Source organism: Pristiophorus japonicus, chromosome 7 (assembly GCF_044704955.1).
Source record: "Pristiophorus japonicus isolate sPriJap1 chromosome 7, sPriJap1.hap1, whole genome shotgun sequence".
NCBI lineage: Eukaryota > Metazoa > Chordata > Chondrichthyes > Pristiophoridae > Pristiophorus > Pristiophorus japonicus.
Window position 1 is genome coordinate 2,015,401 of NC_091983.1, and position 18,876 is coordinate 2,034,276.

The window sequence follows — 18,876 nt, forward strand, 5'->3', positions numbered from 1 at the left end:
CGCAGGGACCTGGCTTCGCCCCCCCACAGCTCGTGCTGCACTGCGCCCGGCTACAGAAGACCTGCAGGGAGCCGGAGAATAGGGAAGTTTTTTTTAGGCGCACTTTCTGGCGCGAAAAACGGGCGCAGCCCGAAACTTGGGCCCATTGAATGGTGGTGCAGGCTCGAAGGGCCGAATGGCCTGCTCCTGCACCTATTTTCTATGCTTCTATACAAGCATTTTGATCTAGTATTGGTATCCAAGTCCAAGAGCAATCGTGCTCCAGGATATGGATTGGAGATCCCACGAGTTCATTCAAGGTTCTAAAGTTTAAAAAAAAATTCTATGTGTGTCACCGAATGCCGCCACTGCAAGCACACTGCCTCCTTCCCCTCCCCCCTCCATTTGGGATCTCTGATTAATATTCTGAGAGTATTCTGCAGAATACAGTGATTAAGGCAATTTAATTTTACAACAAATCCATTCATCTTGATAGAGGCAGTATTCAGATATGCCCCTTTCATCTCTAGCTCAACATTGTTGCATTGTTCTAAGGTTTTTGTCTTCACTCCTCTTTTATTTCCCCTACAAGGAGCAAAGATAATGTATTTTCCATTGCTTATTTTGATTCTGTGACTCTGCCAGTCTTCTCACTATTCATATTTCCCATCTGTTCAAAATATGCTTGTTTCCAAGAAATTAGAATGAGATAACAAGATGTAATCATTGTAAAATGGCTAGTGCCAGTGTTTTGTAGTGAATTTGGCAGTGATAACTAGCACATAAACAATATCCAATTTCAGTGCAGATTTCTCCCAATGGCCCTTTATTTTCAATTGAAAATTAAGATGAAAGTGCCAAGAAATCTCAGACTGCACCAATATAAGTGCAGTGCTGTCCAATACGATAGTCACTGGCCACATGTGGATAATTGGGAATTCAGATGTGGCTAATTGCATTTTTGATCAGTATATAACAAATGAGGAATAGGTACTATCATTGGGCATGTTATCTCAATATTTCTGTTTAAATGTGGGATTAATTTGGGGTATAATTAGGCATCCACACAAAGTGCTACTTTACAGTGAGAATCCAATAACCAAAGATATTAAGATTTTAGTCACTACATATTATTTCAAAGTTTGTAGCCTATTCCTAGTTGTTAACTGCTTAATATTCCTTCTTTGGCAACAGGTAATACTTAGTCTAATGTATATTTTTCAACTCTTAATCCTGCTTTTTGTAATGTAGGACCCGGCTTTATCCGATTCACAGGATGAGAAACAACAAATTCTGTATCTGCAGGTGACTCCCACAGACTACCTCTTGGGGATCGCAGATCTGACTGGTGAATTGATGCGCATGTGTATCACCAGTGTAGGGAATGGGGATATTGAAACACCCTTTGAAGTGAGCCAGTTTCTACGTGCTATCTATGATGGGTTTACATACATTGGCAATACTGGACCATATGAAGTTTCCAAGAAGCTTTACACATTGAAACAAAGTCTAGGAAAGGTGGAAGATGTCTGTTACACATTAACTGTGAGGGGCTCTGAAATTCCAAAACACATGCTTGCCGATGTGCTTAGCTCAAAAGCATCCATGATTGAACATGAGGAAGGCATGTAGTTATTAAGACATCAGGGAAAGGGATTTGGTTTGTTGATGTACACAAGTTAGTTATTTGTTTACTTAATTATGAGAGTACATTAATTTATATTCTGTTGTGTTGCACATTACATGCATCCACGAGATTATTGTCATTAAGTGCTTTCATATTTTCTTCAAATGTATTTAGTTGTAATGGAGAATTTTTTTTCTTTGAGGTTCTTTTGACTACAAATATAGTCAAATGTTTGAAACAGAATTTTAAACTACCGTTCAAAATACTGCTCCTGTTCAAAAGATGAGTAAATATGTTTTCAATAATAAAAATTGTATCCATATTAATTGATACCTCCTGAGAATCAGGCTTCTTTAAAGGGAGAACTGTAAAGTCTTATTTAACTTTATCAAATTGGTGATGCCTCACCACAACAGATTGACTATCTTATCAGATGGGTATATTTTAGATGTCACAGCAGATGAGGGGTGGGGGCTAATTTACAAATTGAAGTTTCCACCTCACTATAAAAGGCTTGACTTTGCTGAAAGAAGTTCTATTATTCATGTATCAGTTTGTGTCACAGTACACAAAACAGAACAAATTTTAATGCGTATGCTGTTTTTGCATTATATAATCTAATTAAAATTTTTATAATTAATCAGTGTTTGTTTGGGGCCAATCTGTGGATAATACAGCTGCATTCTTTGGACCGGTGGGCTGTATAAGGCACCTTAAGGAGATGAAACTGCAGTTATATATATTGGTTTGACCTGCATCTTTGAGTATGAAGGCTGGATTGAACTTATGTTAAGCTTTTAATGCAAATGCATAACAATTTAATTTAGAATATTTTTGCAAAAAATTGATTTTCCATTTTTTTTGTGTACTTGCTTATCCAAAAATAAAACACAGTTGAAATCCTGAAATAGCAGTACTGTGTGAGTGATTCAATTACCTCAGCGATCTAAATCAAAAGCAGATCAGACCCAGTCAATTGTCATTGCAGAGTCTAAAAGAAATTGAACTGTTACAGTTTTAAACAAACTCAACATGTTACGAGTAAGGAATTTAGTACATTTTCCAGCATTAATAGTGGACAATGCAAATTCTTAATTTGAGACTGTTTTGTTGTTTTAAAATTAAACAATTTCATCCAAGAAAACAAAGTATTGCAGATTATAATTTGTTTCAGTGCCTGCACCGCTTCATACAAATAATTTCAATTCTGGCCTCTTGTGCATGTGTGACTTTAATCACCCCACCATTGCTGACCGTGCCTTCAACTGTCAGGGCCCGAGTACTGGAACTCCCTCCCTAAACCTCTCTACCTTCCTTATGTGGCTCGGTGTCAAATTTTGTTTGGTAATGCTCCTGTGAAGTGCCTTAGGACATTTTACTATGTTAAAAGCACTATATAAATGCAAGCCAAACATTGAACAAGGAAAAGAAGGGAAAAAAAACAACTTGTATTTATTATAACGCCTTTAACGTAGTGAAACGTCCCAAGACATTTCACAGGAGTATTATACAATAACAATTTGACAGAGCCGCACAAGTAGAAATTAGCGCAAGTGACCAAGCTTGGTCAGAGGTATTTTTTAAGGAGCGTCTTGAAGGAGGGTAAAGGGGCAGAGAATTCCAAAGCTTGGGGGCTAGGCAATAGAAGGCATGGCCACCAATGGGTGAGCGATTACAATTAGGGATGCTCAGGAGGGCAGAATTAGAGGAGTGCAGACATCTCCGGGGTGGGGGGGGGGGGGGGGGCGCGGCAGGGGACGACAACTACCATTTATACAGGCAGTGTGGTGTGAGGGACTGGCTGGCAGCCAGCAATCTAACGGACACATATTTCCACATATCCATGTCAATGTCTCTCAAAGTCCTGAACATACAGGTAATGAACAGATGCTACCAGTATATGCAGAACTCTCAAATCAGCAGAGGTACTGGGGGGTCAAAAGAATCGCATGGTTTTACTGCATGCAAGATTTGAAGACTTATTTTTTTTTAAAGTTAAATCAATTTTATTGCAGGTGTTCCTTCAATTCCACAGTGTCGATGGGTAGTGTTGTGTATGTGTTATGCAGCAGCTGTAAGCAGACTGAAAATGTTCTTTCAACATTAACAGTTGACACTGGTAGCCAAACTTGTCTTTGGCAGTGGAGAGAGACTTGGCGGCTGTTCTACCTGTGCTTTCCACCCAAGGTGGATATTAAAATCCTCTGAACGGCAGTGATATGGTGCCACTTGAAATCTCTCACCCTCAATAGTTCAGGGATCAGTTACTGTGTACTGTATGGATTTGCTTGGAATACAGTATACAGGCAGCCTATAACATTTTCATAGCAGAATCTTAACCAGTTTCGCCAAACTTTGGATAAAGATGCCTGGGAACGTATCTACACATTCAGTTCCGATATTTTCTAAACAGTACTGTAGTTTCTAAACTTCATTGTCTTTAAAGTCCACAGAACCTGCTTCTACAGTTTCACAAAGATCCTGTCAGACTTTAGCTTCAATATGTTTCTCAACTTCTCAGCTGAGCTGATTCTATTGTATGCTTGGTTACAAAAATAGATTTATGTTCAGGAGAATAATGTTCTGGGTAATCTACAGCATTTATCTAGGAGTACAACATAATTTGTACAGTACAGATTGGCATCACAGGAATGACTCCTTGCTCTGTATACTCTCAAGTAGTGGCGCCACTAAGAACTATGGCAGAATATTTTCTTTAATAATGCCGCACTGTTGAGATCATCTGTTACATCTTTAGATGCTTTGATAATGACTCCACGAGGCAATGTGTTGTACTTGAACTGTAGTGACCTTAATCCTTTATTGCTAACTCTAGAGTGAGGATCACACCTGTACAGGTAACCTACAAGTCTCCCACTGTGGTGCCCTCTGGTGGCACACCTTGTAATAGTGCAAGCAGTAACTATGTAGGATACATGACATCACTCTCCCCCAAGCCTTTAGTGCAAATCACCTCTGCATTGACTCTGCTCTGGGCTTAGCTCTATCTGATTGACTCTTGGCGGGTCGTTTCCATCTTGGGTGAGTGGTTGGTGCTTCGTTGGCAGTAGAGTGCTGGTGGTTTCTGTTTGTGTGTCCATGACCACTCCATTCTCTTTCCCCCCCCCCCCCATCTATAGATTATGTTGGAGGTTCATTACATTCATATACATTGAAGTCCAGAAAAAAAAAGTTTGCATTAACAGCATTACATTTGTGATTCAGTTGTGAGGCAAGCACATTCGATTGGTGAGATACATTCTTGATACGTACTAGGGATCGGTAACCAGTGCGTAAGTGCCAGAACTGCTGGATGGTGTCCAGGTAGTCTGGTGGCGGCGCGGTGCCCAGTGCTGGAAGTGGGAACCCGGTTGGCTCAAGTTGCCTGCTCTCGAGGCTTTTGCCGTTGCTCCTAACATCAGGCAGGTTCACAGATGCCCGTGACCTCCCTGTCCTTTCTTTGCGCCCTGGGTCGCTGCTGCTCCGAGGAGCTGTTGTCTAGCAGTGCGCAGGGAACTGCTGACTCGCTTGTTTGGTTTGGGATCCTGGCTGGTCCCAGTCCCATTTGGGAGAACTGTTGTGGGTGACCCTTCGTTCCCGAGTATGGCCTTGGTGGCGATGGGGTCTGGGGGCTGCGCCTTACCAGTCTGCTCTTTTTTGGCTTGTGGCAGTTGGTGCCATTGGGTGCCTGAGAGGTGGAGCCGATCAGGGACAGGGTATCGATACCGGTGCCGTTGCTCTCCTGAGATCGCTTGCTCTGCAGCTCGTATGTGTTGGCTGCTTGTGGCCACACTCCATGGTGCATAACTCTGGTCCCAGGGACGCAGGCTACAGCATTGGGTAGCTCGCTGGACCTGTGTGCTCCCGATGGGTGTCTGCCTGCTGCATTGACTGAATGCAGTTGAAATCCTACATCGCACAACGTTTCATCACTCATTGTAAATAAACTGCAGCTCCGATCGCGATCGCATGCCTTTTCTTTGCTTATTGCATGTACACAATTCTAATCATGTGGTTTGGGCGCATCTTTCCTTCATCCACGATGTCAACTGTGGTGATCCTATTCTCCCCGGGTTCTGCCACCGAAACTGGGAAGTCGCCTTTGGATTTTCTTCCTCCGGAGCCCTGCCACTGGAGCCTGGAAGGTGCGTTCAGGTCGTCTCCCCTGGATCATCTCCAGGCAGTCGTGCTGAGCGGTCTGTGCCTTGGGTGCTGTGCTGGTCTGCTCTCTGGTGCCGGATCCAACCTCCGGTGGGGGCTTGCTTTGCCTCTGAGCGTGGAGGACGTCGATCGCTGGAGGAATGAAGTCTTCCCAACTCCAATGGATCTTCCCCATTCACTTTCTTCCGAGTAGCATTGGTCCATCACCTGCAACAATCCAGAGTTTTGTGCACCATGCCATCCTGGAGTACCTTTACAACCGCACTGGGATAAGTTCATCGGTGTAGGTATGCAGCTTTGCCTGAACTGGGACCAACTTGTGTCGTTCAGCTTGATTGTCCCATAGCCTCAAAGGCTTCTTGATTCATTACTGACTGGTTCGCCCCCGTGTCCACTTCCATGAAGTCTGGAACGCCATTTATCTCGACTTCCATCTTCAACGGGGAACACTCGGTGGTGCAGGTAAACCTGCTATATACGTCATCGTGGGGCTGAGCTGCCTCTCTGCCTATCATTTCATAATCCGCAGTGGATTCATGGCCATCCGCAGACGCTTCATCAACACAGTGAGTTATATTTCTTTTACACATTCACTGGAGGTGGCCCTTTGTGTTGCAGCCTTTACACACAGTCTTTAAAACGGCACTGGTGAGCCCTGTGATTCCCACCGCAACGCCAGCATGGAGCTACTAGATTAGCCCCCCTCGGCGGACTCTTGAGTTAAGAGACTCGGGGGCCTGTTCTCTCTTCCCTGAGAAGGTTCATGTTCTACCGTCCAGCCTCTCAAAGTCACCATGTATTTGCTGGGTTTGAGTCCTGAGGATGAGTCATCTGCCTAGAGCCGCAGGTCGAGGTCATGAATGCTTGGCTCACAGAGATAGCCTTCTGCAGTGTGACTGTGGTATCTGCAGACAGTAACTTATGAAAAAGGCCCTTATGGCCAATCCCAATGTCAAAGATGTCCCGCAGCGCATCGGTGAGGTGGTTGCCGAAATCACACGGTGCCACCAGCCTCGTGAGGTCTGCAGCATATTTCGCGATCTCCTGGCCTTCGGGCAGTCGGTGTGTATAAAACCGGTGTCTGGCTGTGAGGATGCTCTCTTTAGGCTTGAGTTGCTCTTGGATCAGCGTTACAAGCTTCTTGTACGTCTTGGTCATTGTCTTCACTGGTGCCAGCAAGTCCCTGACGAGGCCATAGACAGTGGGCCCACAACTGGTTAGCAGGATAGCTCTGTGCTTATCAGCCAGTATGGCCAGATTGTCGCCTGCAGGTCATTTGCTGTGAAGAAATGGTCGAGCCTCTCCACAAAGGCATCCCAATCATCACCATCGGCGAACTACTGCAACGTACCAAGGATAGCCATTTTCATGTGAAGGTCCGTAATCTCGTCGCCAATTGTTACGTCTTTAGATGCTCTGATAATGACTCCACGAGACAATGTGTTGTACTTAAACTGTAGTGACCTTAGTCCTTTATCGATAACTCCAGTGAGGATCACACATGGTGGCCTGCCTTTTATACGCGGCCAGGCACACCTTGTAATAGTACATGCAGTAACCATGTAGGTTACATGACATCATCAAATACATTGGGCCACGTAGAACAGTTATCCTGTACAACTGAGTTGAATGACATTTTTAGTACATGTAAGGTGCTTCAACATGTAATAAGTGTTGTTGGTAGAAATTGCAGCTATCTTGTCAAAATTGACTATGCAATACTCTTAGTGTCTGCAAAACTGCGGTGTTGTTTATATAGTCCATACGTGCAGTAAAACATGAATCGGGAGTAGGAAGACATCTTGATCCTCAGTTCATCCATGAACCAATTATTTCATGGGAGCTAAGCTCAGCCAAGTAGGTTAGGTATTGAGGAATGCATTGGGCAATGTATCTCTTGCTTTTTGCATTTACAGTGGAGTATTCTGCTCTTTCCAATAGTATGTCTGCCTATCAACTTTTCAAAGTCCTGAAGTTCCATTGTTGACTCTGGATTTCTTCAAATAAAATGCAGCTGACAAGCTAGATCTACCCCCAGCTTTTGTTTCCAAAGCTGCTTTTCTATTTTTTTAGCACTGATGCAGTTGCTCTCAGCCTGTTTCTGGGTGAAATCAATGCCATTGAGCATAAATAGCAGTATAATACTCCTGTTTTGTCATATAGTTCCTTGGAGTACACTTTGGCAGAGTCTGAAAATATCTGACCTGTGCATCTTGTCAGGTAACTACTTTTGTATTCCAGGACTCGATGTCACCATGGTTGTAGTCTGTAGTAATCCTATTAAAACAGTATTGGTAGAAACAAAAAATGCTGGAAATGCTCAGCAGGTTAGGCAGCATCTATGGCTCATGGAGACGTGAACACCTCAAAATGCTGGAGAAATACCACCAACGCTGCCTCCGCAAAATCCTACAAATTCACTGGAAGGATAGACGCACCAACGTCACTGTTCTCGATCAGGCCAACATCCCCAGCATTGAAGCACTGACCACACTCGACTAACTCCGTTGGGCGGGCCATATCGTCCGCATGTCCGACACGAGACTCCCAAAGCAAGCACTCTATTTGGAATTCCTACACAGCAAGCGAGCCCCAGGTGGGCAGTGGAAACGTTTCAAGGACACCCTCAAAACCTCCTTGATAAAGTGCAACATCTGCACCGGCACCTGAGAATCCCTAGCCTAAGACCGTCCTAAGTGGAGGAAGAGCATAAGAACGTAAGAAATAGGAGCAGGAGTAGGCCATACAGCCCCTCGAGCCTGCTCTGCCATTTAATACGATCATGGCTGATCTGATCATGGACTCAGGTCCACATCCCTGCCTGCTCCCCATAACCCCTTATCGGTTTAAGAGTAGATAGAGAGTAGGTAGACAGAGTAGATAGAGAGAAACTGTTCCCATTGGTGGATGGGTCGAGAATCAAAGGACACAGATTTAAGTTGATTGGCAAAAGTTCCAAAGGCAGCATGAGAAAAAACTTTTTTATGCAGCGAGTCGTTAGGATCTGGAATGCACTGCCTGAACGGGTGGTGGAGGCAGACTCAATTGCAGCTTTCAAAATGGAATTAGTTAAGTACTTGAAAGAAATTTGCTGGGCTACGGGGAAAGGGCGGGGGAGTGGTACTCGCTGAAGTGCTCTTGCAGAGAGCCGGCACGGGCTCAACAGGCCGAATGGTCTCCTTCTGTCCTGCAACCATTTATGCTCCACACGAGCCCCCTCCCACCCTACTTCATCTCATCCTATCAACAGATCCTTCTATTCCCTTCTCCCTCATGTGTTTATCCAGCTTCCCCTTAAATGCCTGGGGCTGACCTTGTACTAGTTTTACTACTCCTGCAATTTAAAGCAATATCCCAAATAGACCTTTTCCATGCCCCCGTGCAATCTTGTATCTGTCTATGAGTGAGGGAACTTCTTATCCAGGCTGAAAAACCCAATTAAGAACATAACATAAGAAATAGAAACAGAAGTAGGCTGATCTGACCATGGACTCAGCTCCATCCTAGGCGGTCCCTCGAAATGAGGATGAACTTGCTTCCACGCCAAAAAAGGAATGAGTTCACAGGTGTTTCAATGAAGGACCCGAACTACATCCTCAAGGGTGAAAGATGCCTATGCGTGGATTTTTTTAACGTGGGGTGGCCGTTGCATACCAGCCACCACACGGGCTTGTCAGAGCTCGGTCTTGGTTCAGTGGCAAGGATTAACCAAGACAACTGGAGACCAGCTCTGCTGCACGGACCTAGTGCACGCACATATCGCAGTGTGGGCTGGCCCGTGCTGCCCCTGGGCCTGAACTCACGCCTCCCTATAGCCCCTTAATTATCCACTATTGAAATGTTGTTAGTGTCTTCTACCGTGAAGACCGATACAAAATATTTGTTTAACGTCTCTGCCATTTCCCTGTTCCCCATTATTGATTCCCCAGTCTCATCCTCTAAGGGACCAACTTTAGCCACTCTTTTCCTTTTTATGTACCTGTAGAAACTTACTATCTGTTTTTATATTTTGTGCTAGTTTACTTTCATAATCTATCTTCCCTCTCTATCATTTTTTTAGTAATTCTTTGCTGGCTTTTAAGTTTCCCAATCCACTGGCCTCCCACTAGTCTTGGCCACATTGTATGCCCTTGTTTTCAATTTAATACCATCCTTTATTTCCTTAGCCACAGATGGTTATCCCTTCTCGTATAGTCTTTCCTTCTCATTGGGATATATTTTTGTTGCGAGTTACGAAATATCTCTTTAAATGCCTGCCACTGCTCATCAACTGTCTCATACTTTAGTCTATTTTCCCAGTCCACGTTAGCAAACTCTGCCCTCATACCTTTGTAGTCTCCTTTATTTAAGCTTAGGACCCTGGTTTGAGAACCAACTTTCTCACTCTCCAACTGAATTTGCAATTCAAACCATGTTATGGTCATTCATTCCTAGAGGATCTTTTACTATGAGATCATTTATTAATCCTGCCTCATTACACAGTACTAGATATCTAAGATAGCCTGCTCCCTGGTTAGTTTCGCAACATACTGTTCAAGGAAACTATCCCGGATACACTCTATCCTCAAGGCTACCCTGGCCAATTTGCTTTGGCCAATTTGCTTTGTCCAATTAACATGAAGATTAAAATCACCCATGATTATTGCCATTCCTTTATTACAAGCCTTCATTATTTCTTGATTTATACTCTGTCCAACAGTGTAGCTACTGTTAGGGGGCCTATAGACTACACCCACCAGTGACTTTTCCCCCTTATTATTCCTTATCTCCACCCAAACTGATTCAACATCTTGGTCTTCTGAGCCAATATAATTTCTCACTAACGCACTGATCTCATCCTTTATTAAAAGTGCTACCCCACCTCTTTTGCCTTTCTATGCTTTGTCTCCACAGATGCTGCCTGACCCGCTGAGATTTCCAGCATTTTCTGTTTTTATTCCAGATTCCAGCATCCGCAGTATTTTGCTTTTGTGTCCTTTTCCTTTCTGTCTGTCCTTCCGGATTGTCAAATACCCTTGAATATTTAATTCTCAGTCCTGGTCACCTTGCAGCCACATCTCTGTAATGGCTATCAGATCATAACCATTTGTATCTATTTGTGCCGTCAATTCATTTATTTTGTTATAAATGCTACGTGCATTCAGATAAAGAGCTTTAAATTTTTTTTTTTTACAATTTTTTCCTGCTTTGACCCCACTTTCGGATTTCAGCGTTATGTTTATACAATCTGTCCCTTCCTGGCACGTTCAGGTTTTTATTTCCCCAAGTGCTACCCTGCTCTATTACCTTCTCCTTATTCTTTGACTTTTAAAATTTTTGCTCACCTAATTCCTCCCCACCCCACTAATTAGTTTAAAGCCCTCTCTCCAGCCCGAGTTATTCGATTCGCCAGGACCCCAGTCCCAGCACGTTCTAAGTGGAGTCCGTCCACTTCAATGCTTTCCCCCGGAGCTCTGAAAATGTTTTCCTTCAGATACTTACCCAATTCCTTTTTTGAAAGCCACGATTGAATCTGCCTCCACTGCCCTTTCAGGCAGTGCATTCCAGATCCTAACCACTCGCTGCGTAAAAAAGTTTTTCCTCATGTCGCCTTTGTTCTTTTGCCAATCACCTTGATTCTGTGTCCTCTGGTTCTCGACCCTTCTGCCAATAGGAACAGTTGCTCTATCTACTCTGTCCAGACCCCTCATGATTTTGAAAACCTCTATCAAATCTCCTCACAACCTTCTCCAGTCTATCCATGTAACTGAATTCCCTCATCTTTGGAACCATTCTTGTAAATCTTTTCTGCCCCCCTCTGTCAAACAACTGTCAAATAAATCAGCTTTGTTGCCTACATACAGTGAGTCAATTCCTTGATTTCTCCACGAGGAGACTAATTGATGTCCGGTACCCGACTCTTCCATTTTTGGGCCTTTTCTCCTTTGTTAAAGGAAGACTTGTATTTATAGAGTGCCCTTTCACGACTTCAGAATGTTCCAAAGCCCTTTACAATCATTGAAGTACCTTTTAAGTGCAGTCGCTGCTGTAATGTAGGAAATGCGACAACCAATTTGCACACAGCAAGCTCCCACAAACAACAATGTGATAATGACCAGATAATCTGTTTCAGTGATGTTAGTTGAGGGATAAAAGTTAGCCAGGACACTGGAGAGATCTCTTTGAAAAAACGTCTTGGGATCGGTTACGCCCACTTAGGAGGTCAGATAGGTCCTCAGTTGAACATCTCATGTGAAAGATGGCACCTCTGACAGTGCAGGGCTCCCTCTGTACTGCATTGGAATGTCAGCCTAGATTTTATGCTCCAGGTTCTGGAGGTGGACACAACCGACTGACTCAGAGACAAGAGTGCTACCACTGTGCCACGACTAACACCTCATTACTCTGGATTATTTCAGTTCTCTTACCATCGGTTACGCTCATGGACAAGTCCGAGCTCTCCATAACTTCCACAGTGCCTCTCCCAGCCTTGGGATCCGGGGAAGGTATTAGTAACAGGCCCGTATACCTGCCCTGGGAGTGTTTGATGGGACAGTGTAGAGGGAGCTTTACTCTGTATCTAACCCGTGCTGTACCTGCCCGGGAGTGTTTGATGGGACAGTGTCGAGGGAGCTTTACTCTCTATCTAACCTCATGCTCTACCTGCCCTGGGAGTGTTTGATGGACAGTGTAGAGGGAGCTTTACTTTGTGTCTAACCCCGTGCTGTACCTTCCCAGGGAGTGTTTGAGGGGACAGTTTAGAGGGAGCTTTACTCTGTATCTAACCCGTGCTGTACCTGCCCTGGGTGTGATTGATGGGACAGTGTAGAGGGAGCTTTACTCTGTGTCTAACCTCATGCTCTACCTGCCCTGGGAGTGTTTGATGGGACAGTGTAGAGAGAGCTTTACTCTGTATCTAACCCCGTGCTGTACCTGCCCTGGGAGTGTTTGATGGACAGTGCAGAGGGAGCTTTACTCTGTATCTAACCCCGTGCTGTACCTCCCCTGGGAGTGTTTGATGGGACGGTGTAGATCAGGGGTTTTCAACCTATTTTCTCTGAGGCCCCTCCCATGTTATGAAATTCCCCAGACCTCCTGTAACACAACACAAGTATTCATTGGCGGAAAGCGCTTTGGGACTTTCTCATGCCACAGATGCAGCGATATAAATGCAATTCTTTCCATTTCAAATCACATTTATTTTGAAATAAATAATCACTTGACAATTAAGTGCAGTGATATTATTACCTGGATTCCCTCCCTAACTGCACTCTGAGCAGGTGAACGGTCTCTCCCCGGTGCGACTGCCGATGAATCAGACGGGGAATTGAATCCCCTCCCACAATCCCCACACTCCCACGGCCTCTCTGTGGCGCGGGCGCCCCTGCGCCTCTCCCGGTCGGACGACCAGCCAAAGCCTGATCCACACACACATCACGTGTACGGTTTCTCCCCGCTATGAATGGTTAATTGCAGTTATAAATGTGATACATATTTCCTGGCAGCAGGGAATAGGTTGGGGATAATAGTGGGGAGGTCAGGGTCAGAGATCCCTCGGAGGGAATAGGTTGCAGACAATAGTGGGGAGGTCAGGGTCAGAGATCCCTCGGAGGGAATAGGTTGCAGACAATAGTGGGGAGGTCAGGGTCAGAGGTCCCACAGAGGGAATAGGTTGGAGACAATAGTGGGGAGGTCAGGGTCAGAGGTCCCATGGAGGGAATAGGTTGGAGACAATAGTGGGGAGGTCAGGGTCAGAGGTCCCACAGAGGGAATAGGTTGCAGACAATAGTGGGGAGGTCAGGGTCAGAGGTCCCATGGAGGGAATAGGTTGGAGACAATAGTGGGGAGGTCAGGGTCAGAGGTCCCACAGAGGGAATAGGTTGGAGACAATAGTGGGGAGGTCAGGGTCAGAGGTCCCACAGAGGGAATAGGTTGGAGACAATAGTGGGGAGACCAGGGTCAGAGGTCCCACAGAGGGAATAGGTTGGAGACAATAGTGGGGAGACCAGGGTCAGAGGTCCCACAGAAGGAATAGGTTGGAGACAATAGTGGGGAGACCAGGGTCAGAGGTCCCACAGAGGGACAAAGCCCATGTTGGCAAGATAGGGCCGGCACGAGCATCGACGAATCGCAGCCCAATTCAGAGACTGGTGCAGCAGGCGAGCGAACACCAGAAGTTGTTCGAAGGGCAGAGAGTTCGAGGATGAAGTTGTTGCTGTAGGAACGAGAGTCGGTGGCGGTAAAGGAAACTGATGGCAAAATTGTCGCAAGTTGGAGGTCACGGTAGCTCAAAGTGGCGGAGAACAATAAAACCACAAGCCAGAGAGCAGCACAGCTGGAAACCGGTAGAACGAGTCACCGGATAGCAGTGAAGCAGCAGCTGTTAGCTATAGGCCAACAGCGCTGACAAACCAGAACCAGTTCAGCAAACATGGCCGCACATTCCATTTTTTAAAAAACTTTTTTTTAAGCAGCTGAGACAGAGACACGGCAGGTAAATCTTAGTGTAGTCCAATGCAGAAACATAGTCTAGATGTTCATTCGATAAGGTGCCTCTGGAGCCTCCTATCAACAAGAGCAGGCATCGACAACGAGATCTAACACCGCCTCCAGTGTGCCAGTACAGCTTTCGGCTGCCTGAGGAAAGAGTGTTTGAAGACCAGGCCCTCAAAACTGCCACCAAGCTCATGGTCTACAGGGCTGTAGTAATACCTGCCCTCCTGTATGGCTCAGAGACATGGACCATATACAGTAGACACCTCAAGTTGCTGGAGAAATATCACCAACGATGTCTCCGCAAGATCCTACAAGTTGGAGGACAGGCGCACCAACACCAGCGTCGACATTCAGGCTAACATCCCCAGCATTGAAGCACTGACCACACTCGATCAGCTCCGCTGGCAAGGCCACATAATCCGTATACCAGACACGAGATTCCCAAAGCAAGTGCACTACTCGGAGCTCCTTCACGGCAAACGTGGGCAGCGGAAATGCTACAAGGACACCCTCAAAGCCTCCCTTATAAAGTGCGACATCCCCACTGACTCAGCTCTACTTCCCTGCCCGCTCCACATAACCCCTTATCCCCTTATCGTTTAAGAAACTGTCTATTTCTGTCTTAAATTTATTCAATGTCCCAGCTTCCACAGCTCTCTGAGGCAGCGAATTCCACAGATTCACAACCCCCTGAGAAAAAATTTCTTCTCATCTCAGTTTTAAATGGGCGGCTCCTTATTCTAAGATCATGCCCCCTAGTTCTAGTCTCCCCCATCAGTGGAAACATCCTCTCTGCATCCACCTTGTCAAGCCCCCTGATAATCTTATATCTTTCGTTAAGATCACCTCTCATTCTTCTGAATTCCAATGAGTAGAGGCCCAACCTACTCAACCTTTCCTCATAAGTCAACCCCCTCATCTCCGGAATCAACCTAGTGAACCTTCTCTGAACTGCCTCCAAAGCAAGTATATCCTTTTGTAAATGGAAACCAAAACTGCACGCAGTATTCCAGGTGTGGCCTCACCAGTACCCTATATAACTGTGGCAAGATTTCCTTGCATTTATACTCCATCCTCTTTGCAATAAAGGCCAAGATTCCATTGGCCTTCCTGATCACTTGCTGTACCTGCATACTATCCTTTTGTGCTTCATGCACAAGTATCCCCAGGTCCTGCTGTACTGCAGCATTTTGCAATCTTTTTCCATTTAAATAATAACTTGCTCTTTGATTTTTTTCTGCCAAAGTGCATGACCTCACACTTTCCAACATTATACTCCATCTGCCAAATTTTTGCCCACTCACTTAGCCTGTATATGTCCTTCTGCAGATTTTTTGTGTCCTCCTCACACATTGTTTTTCCTCCCATCTTTGTATCGTCAGCAAACTTGGCTACATTACACTCTGTCTCTTCTTCCAAGTCGTTAATATAGATTGTAAATAGTTGGGGTCCCAGCACTGATCCCTGCGGCACCCCACTAGTTACTGATTGCCAACCAGAGAATGAACCATTTATCCCGACTCTCTGTTTTCTGTTAGTTAGCCAATCCATGCTAATGTATTACCCCCAACCCTGTGAACTTTTATCTTGTGCAGCAACCTTTTATGTGACACCTTGTCAAATGCCTTCTGAAGTCCAAATACACCACATCCACTGGTTCCCATTTATCCACCCTGTCCGTTACATCCTCAAAGAATTTTAGCAAATTTGTCAAACATGACTTCTCCTTCATAAATCCATGCTGACTTTGCCTGACCGAATTTTGCTTTTCCAAATGTCCTGCTACTGCTTCTTTAATAATGGACTCCAACATTTTCCCAACCACAGATGTTAGGCTAAATGGGCTATAGTTTCCTGCTTTTTGTCTGCCTCCTTTTTTTAAAATAGGTGCGTTACATTTGCAGTTTTCTAATCTGCTGGGACCTCCCTAGAATCCAGGGAATTTTGGTAAATTACAACCAATGCATCCACAATCCCTGCCGATACTTCTCTTAAGACCCTAGGATGAAAGCCATCGGGCCCAGGGGATTTATCTGCCTTTAGTCCCATTATCTTACTGAGTACCACCTCCTTAGTGATTGTGATTGTGTTAAGTTCCTCCCCTCCGCCATAACCCCTTGACTATCCACTATTGGGATATTGTTAGTGTCCTCTACTGTAAAGACTGACACAAAATATTTGTTCAGAGTTTCTGCCATCTCCATGTTCCCCTTTACTAATTCCCTGGTCTCGTCCTCCAAAGGACCAACATTTATTTTAGCCACTCTTTTCCTTGTTATATACCTTTAGAAACTCTTGCTATCTGTTTTTATATTTTGTGCTAGTTTACTTTCATAGTCTATCTTCCCTTCCTTAATCATTTTTTTAGTCATTCTTTGCTGGCTTTTAAAAGTTTCCCAGTCTTCTGTCCTTCCACTAATTTTGCCCACTTTGTATGCCCTTGTTTTTAATTGGATACCGTCCTTTATTTCTTTAGTTAGCCACGGATGGCTCTCTTTTCTTTTACACCCTTTTCTCCTCACTGGAATATATTTGAGAGTTGTGAAATATCTCCTTAAATGTATACCACTGTTCATCAACCGTCCTACACTTTAATCCATTCTCCCAGTCCACTTTAGCCAACTCTGACTTCATACCTTCAGTCTCCTTTATTTAAGCTTCGTACACTGGTTAAAGATCCAACTTTCTCACCCTCCATCTGAATTTGAAATTCAATCATGCTATGATCACTCATTCGAAGGGGATCCTTTACTAGGGAGGACGCTGAGCACCTCGAGTCTCATTGCCGACAGTGTTATGTATTTAACCCTTGGCAACCTGTATCACACCAGCACCAGAGGGCCTACCTGTTGGAGTCCCAAGGGTCCCAGCATTCCTTGGGAGCACTGTATATAAGCAGGTCACCCACGTGGTACCTGCACTCTGGAGTCTAATTAAAGGAGCTAAGGTCATACTTACTCATTGCTTACAGTACTCAGTTTCATCCTTTATTATAAGCATAACAATTGGCGACGAGATAACGAACAACTGCGTGAAAATGCAAAGAGAAGTTGATATCCTGGAGAAGTTCTCAGAAGGGGACGATTGGGAGGCCTTCTTGGAGAGACTCGACCAATACTTCGTGGCCAATGAGCTGGAAGGGGACGAGAACGCTGCCAAACGAAGGGCGATCCTCCTAACTGTCTGTGGGGCAACAACCTATGGCCTCATGAAGAATCTTCTAGCTTTGGTAAAACCAACAACCAAATCCTATGAAGAATTGTGTACGCTGGTCCGGGAGCACCTAAATCCTAAGGAAAGCATTTTGATGGCGAGGTATCGGTTCTACACGTGTCAACGGTCGGAGGGCCAGGAAGTGGCGAGCTACGTCGCTGAACTAAGGCGCCTTGTAGGACATTGCGAATTTGATGGATTCCTAGAACAAATGCTGAGAGATTTTTGTGTGCTTGGAGTTGGCCAGGAGACAATCCTTTGCAAACTATTGACTGTTGAAACACCAAACCTGAGCAAAGCCATAACGATAGGCCAGGCATTTATATCCACCAGCGATTAACACCAAACAAATTTCTCAGCATAAAGAGATTTCGGCCAGTACTGTGCACAAAATAACGTCGTTTTCGAGCAGGAATATACATGGCAGAACGTACACGCCGGCCGCTGCACGACCTCAGATGACCCAGAGTCCGCCATCAATCGTTATTGCGAGGCAGTTAACACCTTGTTGGCGTTGTGGAGGTGATCATCGGGCCCATCAATGTCGCTTCAAGCACTATGTGTGCAACGGCTGCAGAACAATGGGACACCTCCAGCGAATATGCAGAGGAAGATCGATCCACGGTGGATCAGGCTGAACTAGAGACTCGAACCGAGGAGTCAGAGGTGAAAGGGGTACACACCTGCACCACGTAATGTCCACCAATAATGTTAAAAGTTGAACTGAACAGAATTCCAGTATCCATGGAACTGGACACAGGTACGAGTCAGTCCATAATGAGCAACAAGGCCTTCGACAGGCTGTGGTGCAACAAGGCACACAGGCCCATGCTCAGCCCCATTCACACCAAGCTAAGAACTTATACCAAAGAACTGATCCCTGTAATTGGCAGTGCAAAAGTCAAAGTCTCCTATGATGGAGCAGTGCACGAACTCCCACTATGGATCGTGCCAGGGGATGGCCCCACACCGTTCGGCAGAAGCTGGCTGGGAAAAATCTGCTGGAACTGGGTCGACATCCGAGCGCTTTCGTCCATTGACGGTGCCTCATGTACCCAGGTTCTGAGCAGATTTCCATCGTTGTTCGAGCCAGGCATTGGAAGTTTCTCGGGGGCGAAAGTGCAGATCCATTTGGTTCCCAGTACACGACCCATCCACCACAAGGCACGGATGGTACCCATATATGATGCGAGAGAAAGTGGAAATTGAGCTGGACAGGCCGCAGCGATAAGGCATCATCGCGCCGGTGGAATTCAACGAGTGGGCTAGTCCTTAGAAGACGGCACGGTCAGAATTTGTGGGGACTATAAAGTAACGATTAACCGTTTTTCGCTACAGGACCAGTACCCGCTACCCAAGTCAGACGACCTATTTGTGACCCTGACTGGAGTAAAGACGTTCACCAAGTTGGACCTGACGTC

At 45.2% G+C, this 18,876-nt stretch overlaps 1 protein-coding gene and 1 long non-coding RNA gene across 5 annotated transcripts in view; one reads left to right on the forward strand and one right to left on the reverse strand.

The window, feature by feature from the left end:
- tsnax (translin-associated factor X) overlaps nt 1-2,514 on the forward strand; it is a 99,698-nt gene extending 97,184 nt beyond the window's left edge. For all 4 annotated transcript variants that reach the window (XM_070884676.1, XM_070884678.1, XM_070884677.1 and 1 more), the window contains exon 6: nt 1,231-2,514. In XM_070884676.1, the coding sequence (XP_070740777.1) occupies nt 1,231-1,611 (381 nt within the window). In that variant the 3' untranslated portion in view covers nt 1,612-2,514. The remainder of the gene's footprint in view (nt 1-1,230) is intronic.
- The window catches only part of LOC139267028 (uncharacterized), a 159,285-nt gene that overhangs the window by 105,270 nt on the left and 35,139 nt on the right, over nt 1-18,876 (reverse strand). The gene's annotated exons all lie outside the window — the stretch shown is intronic.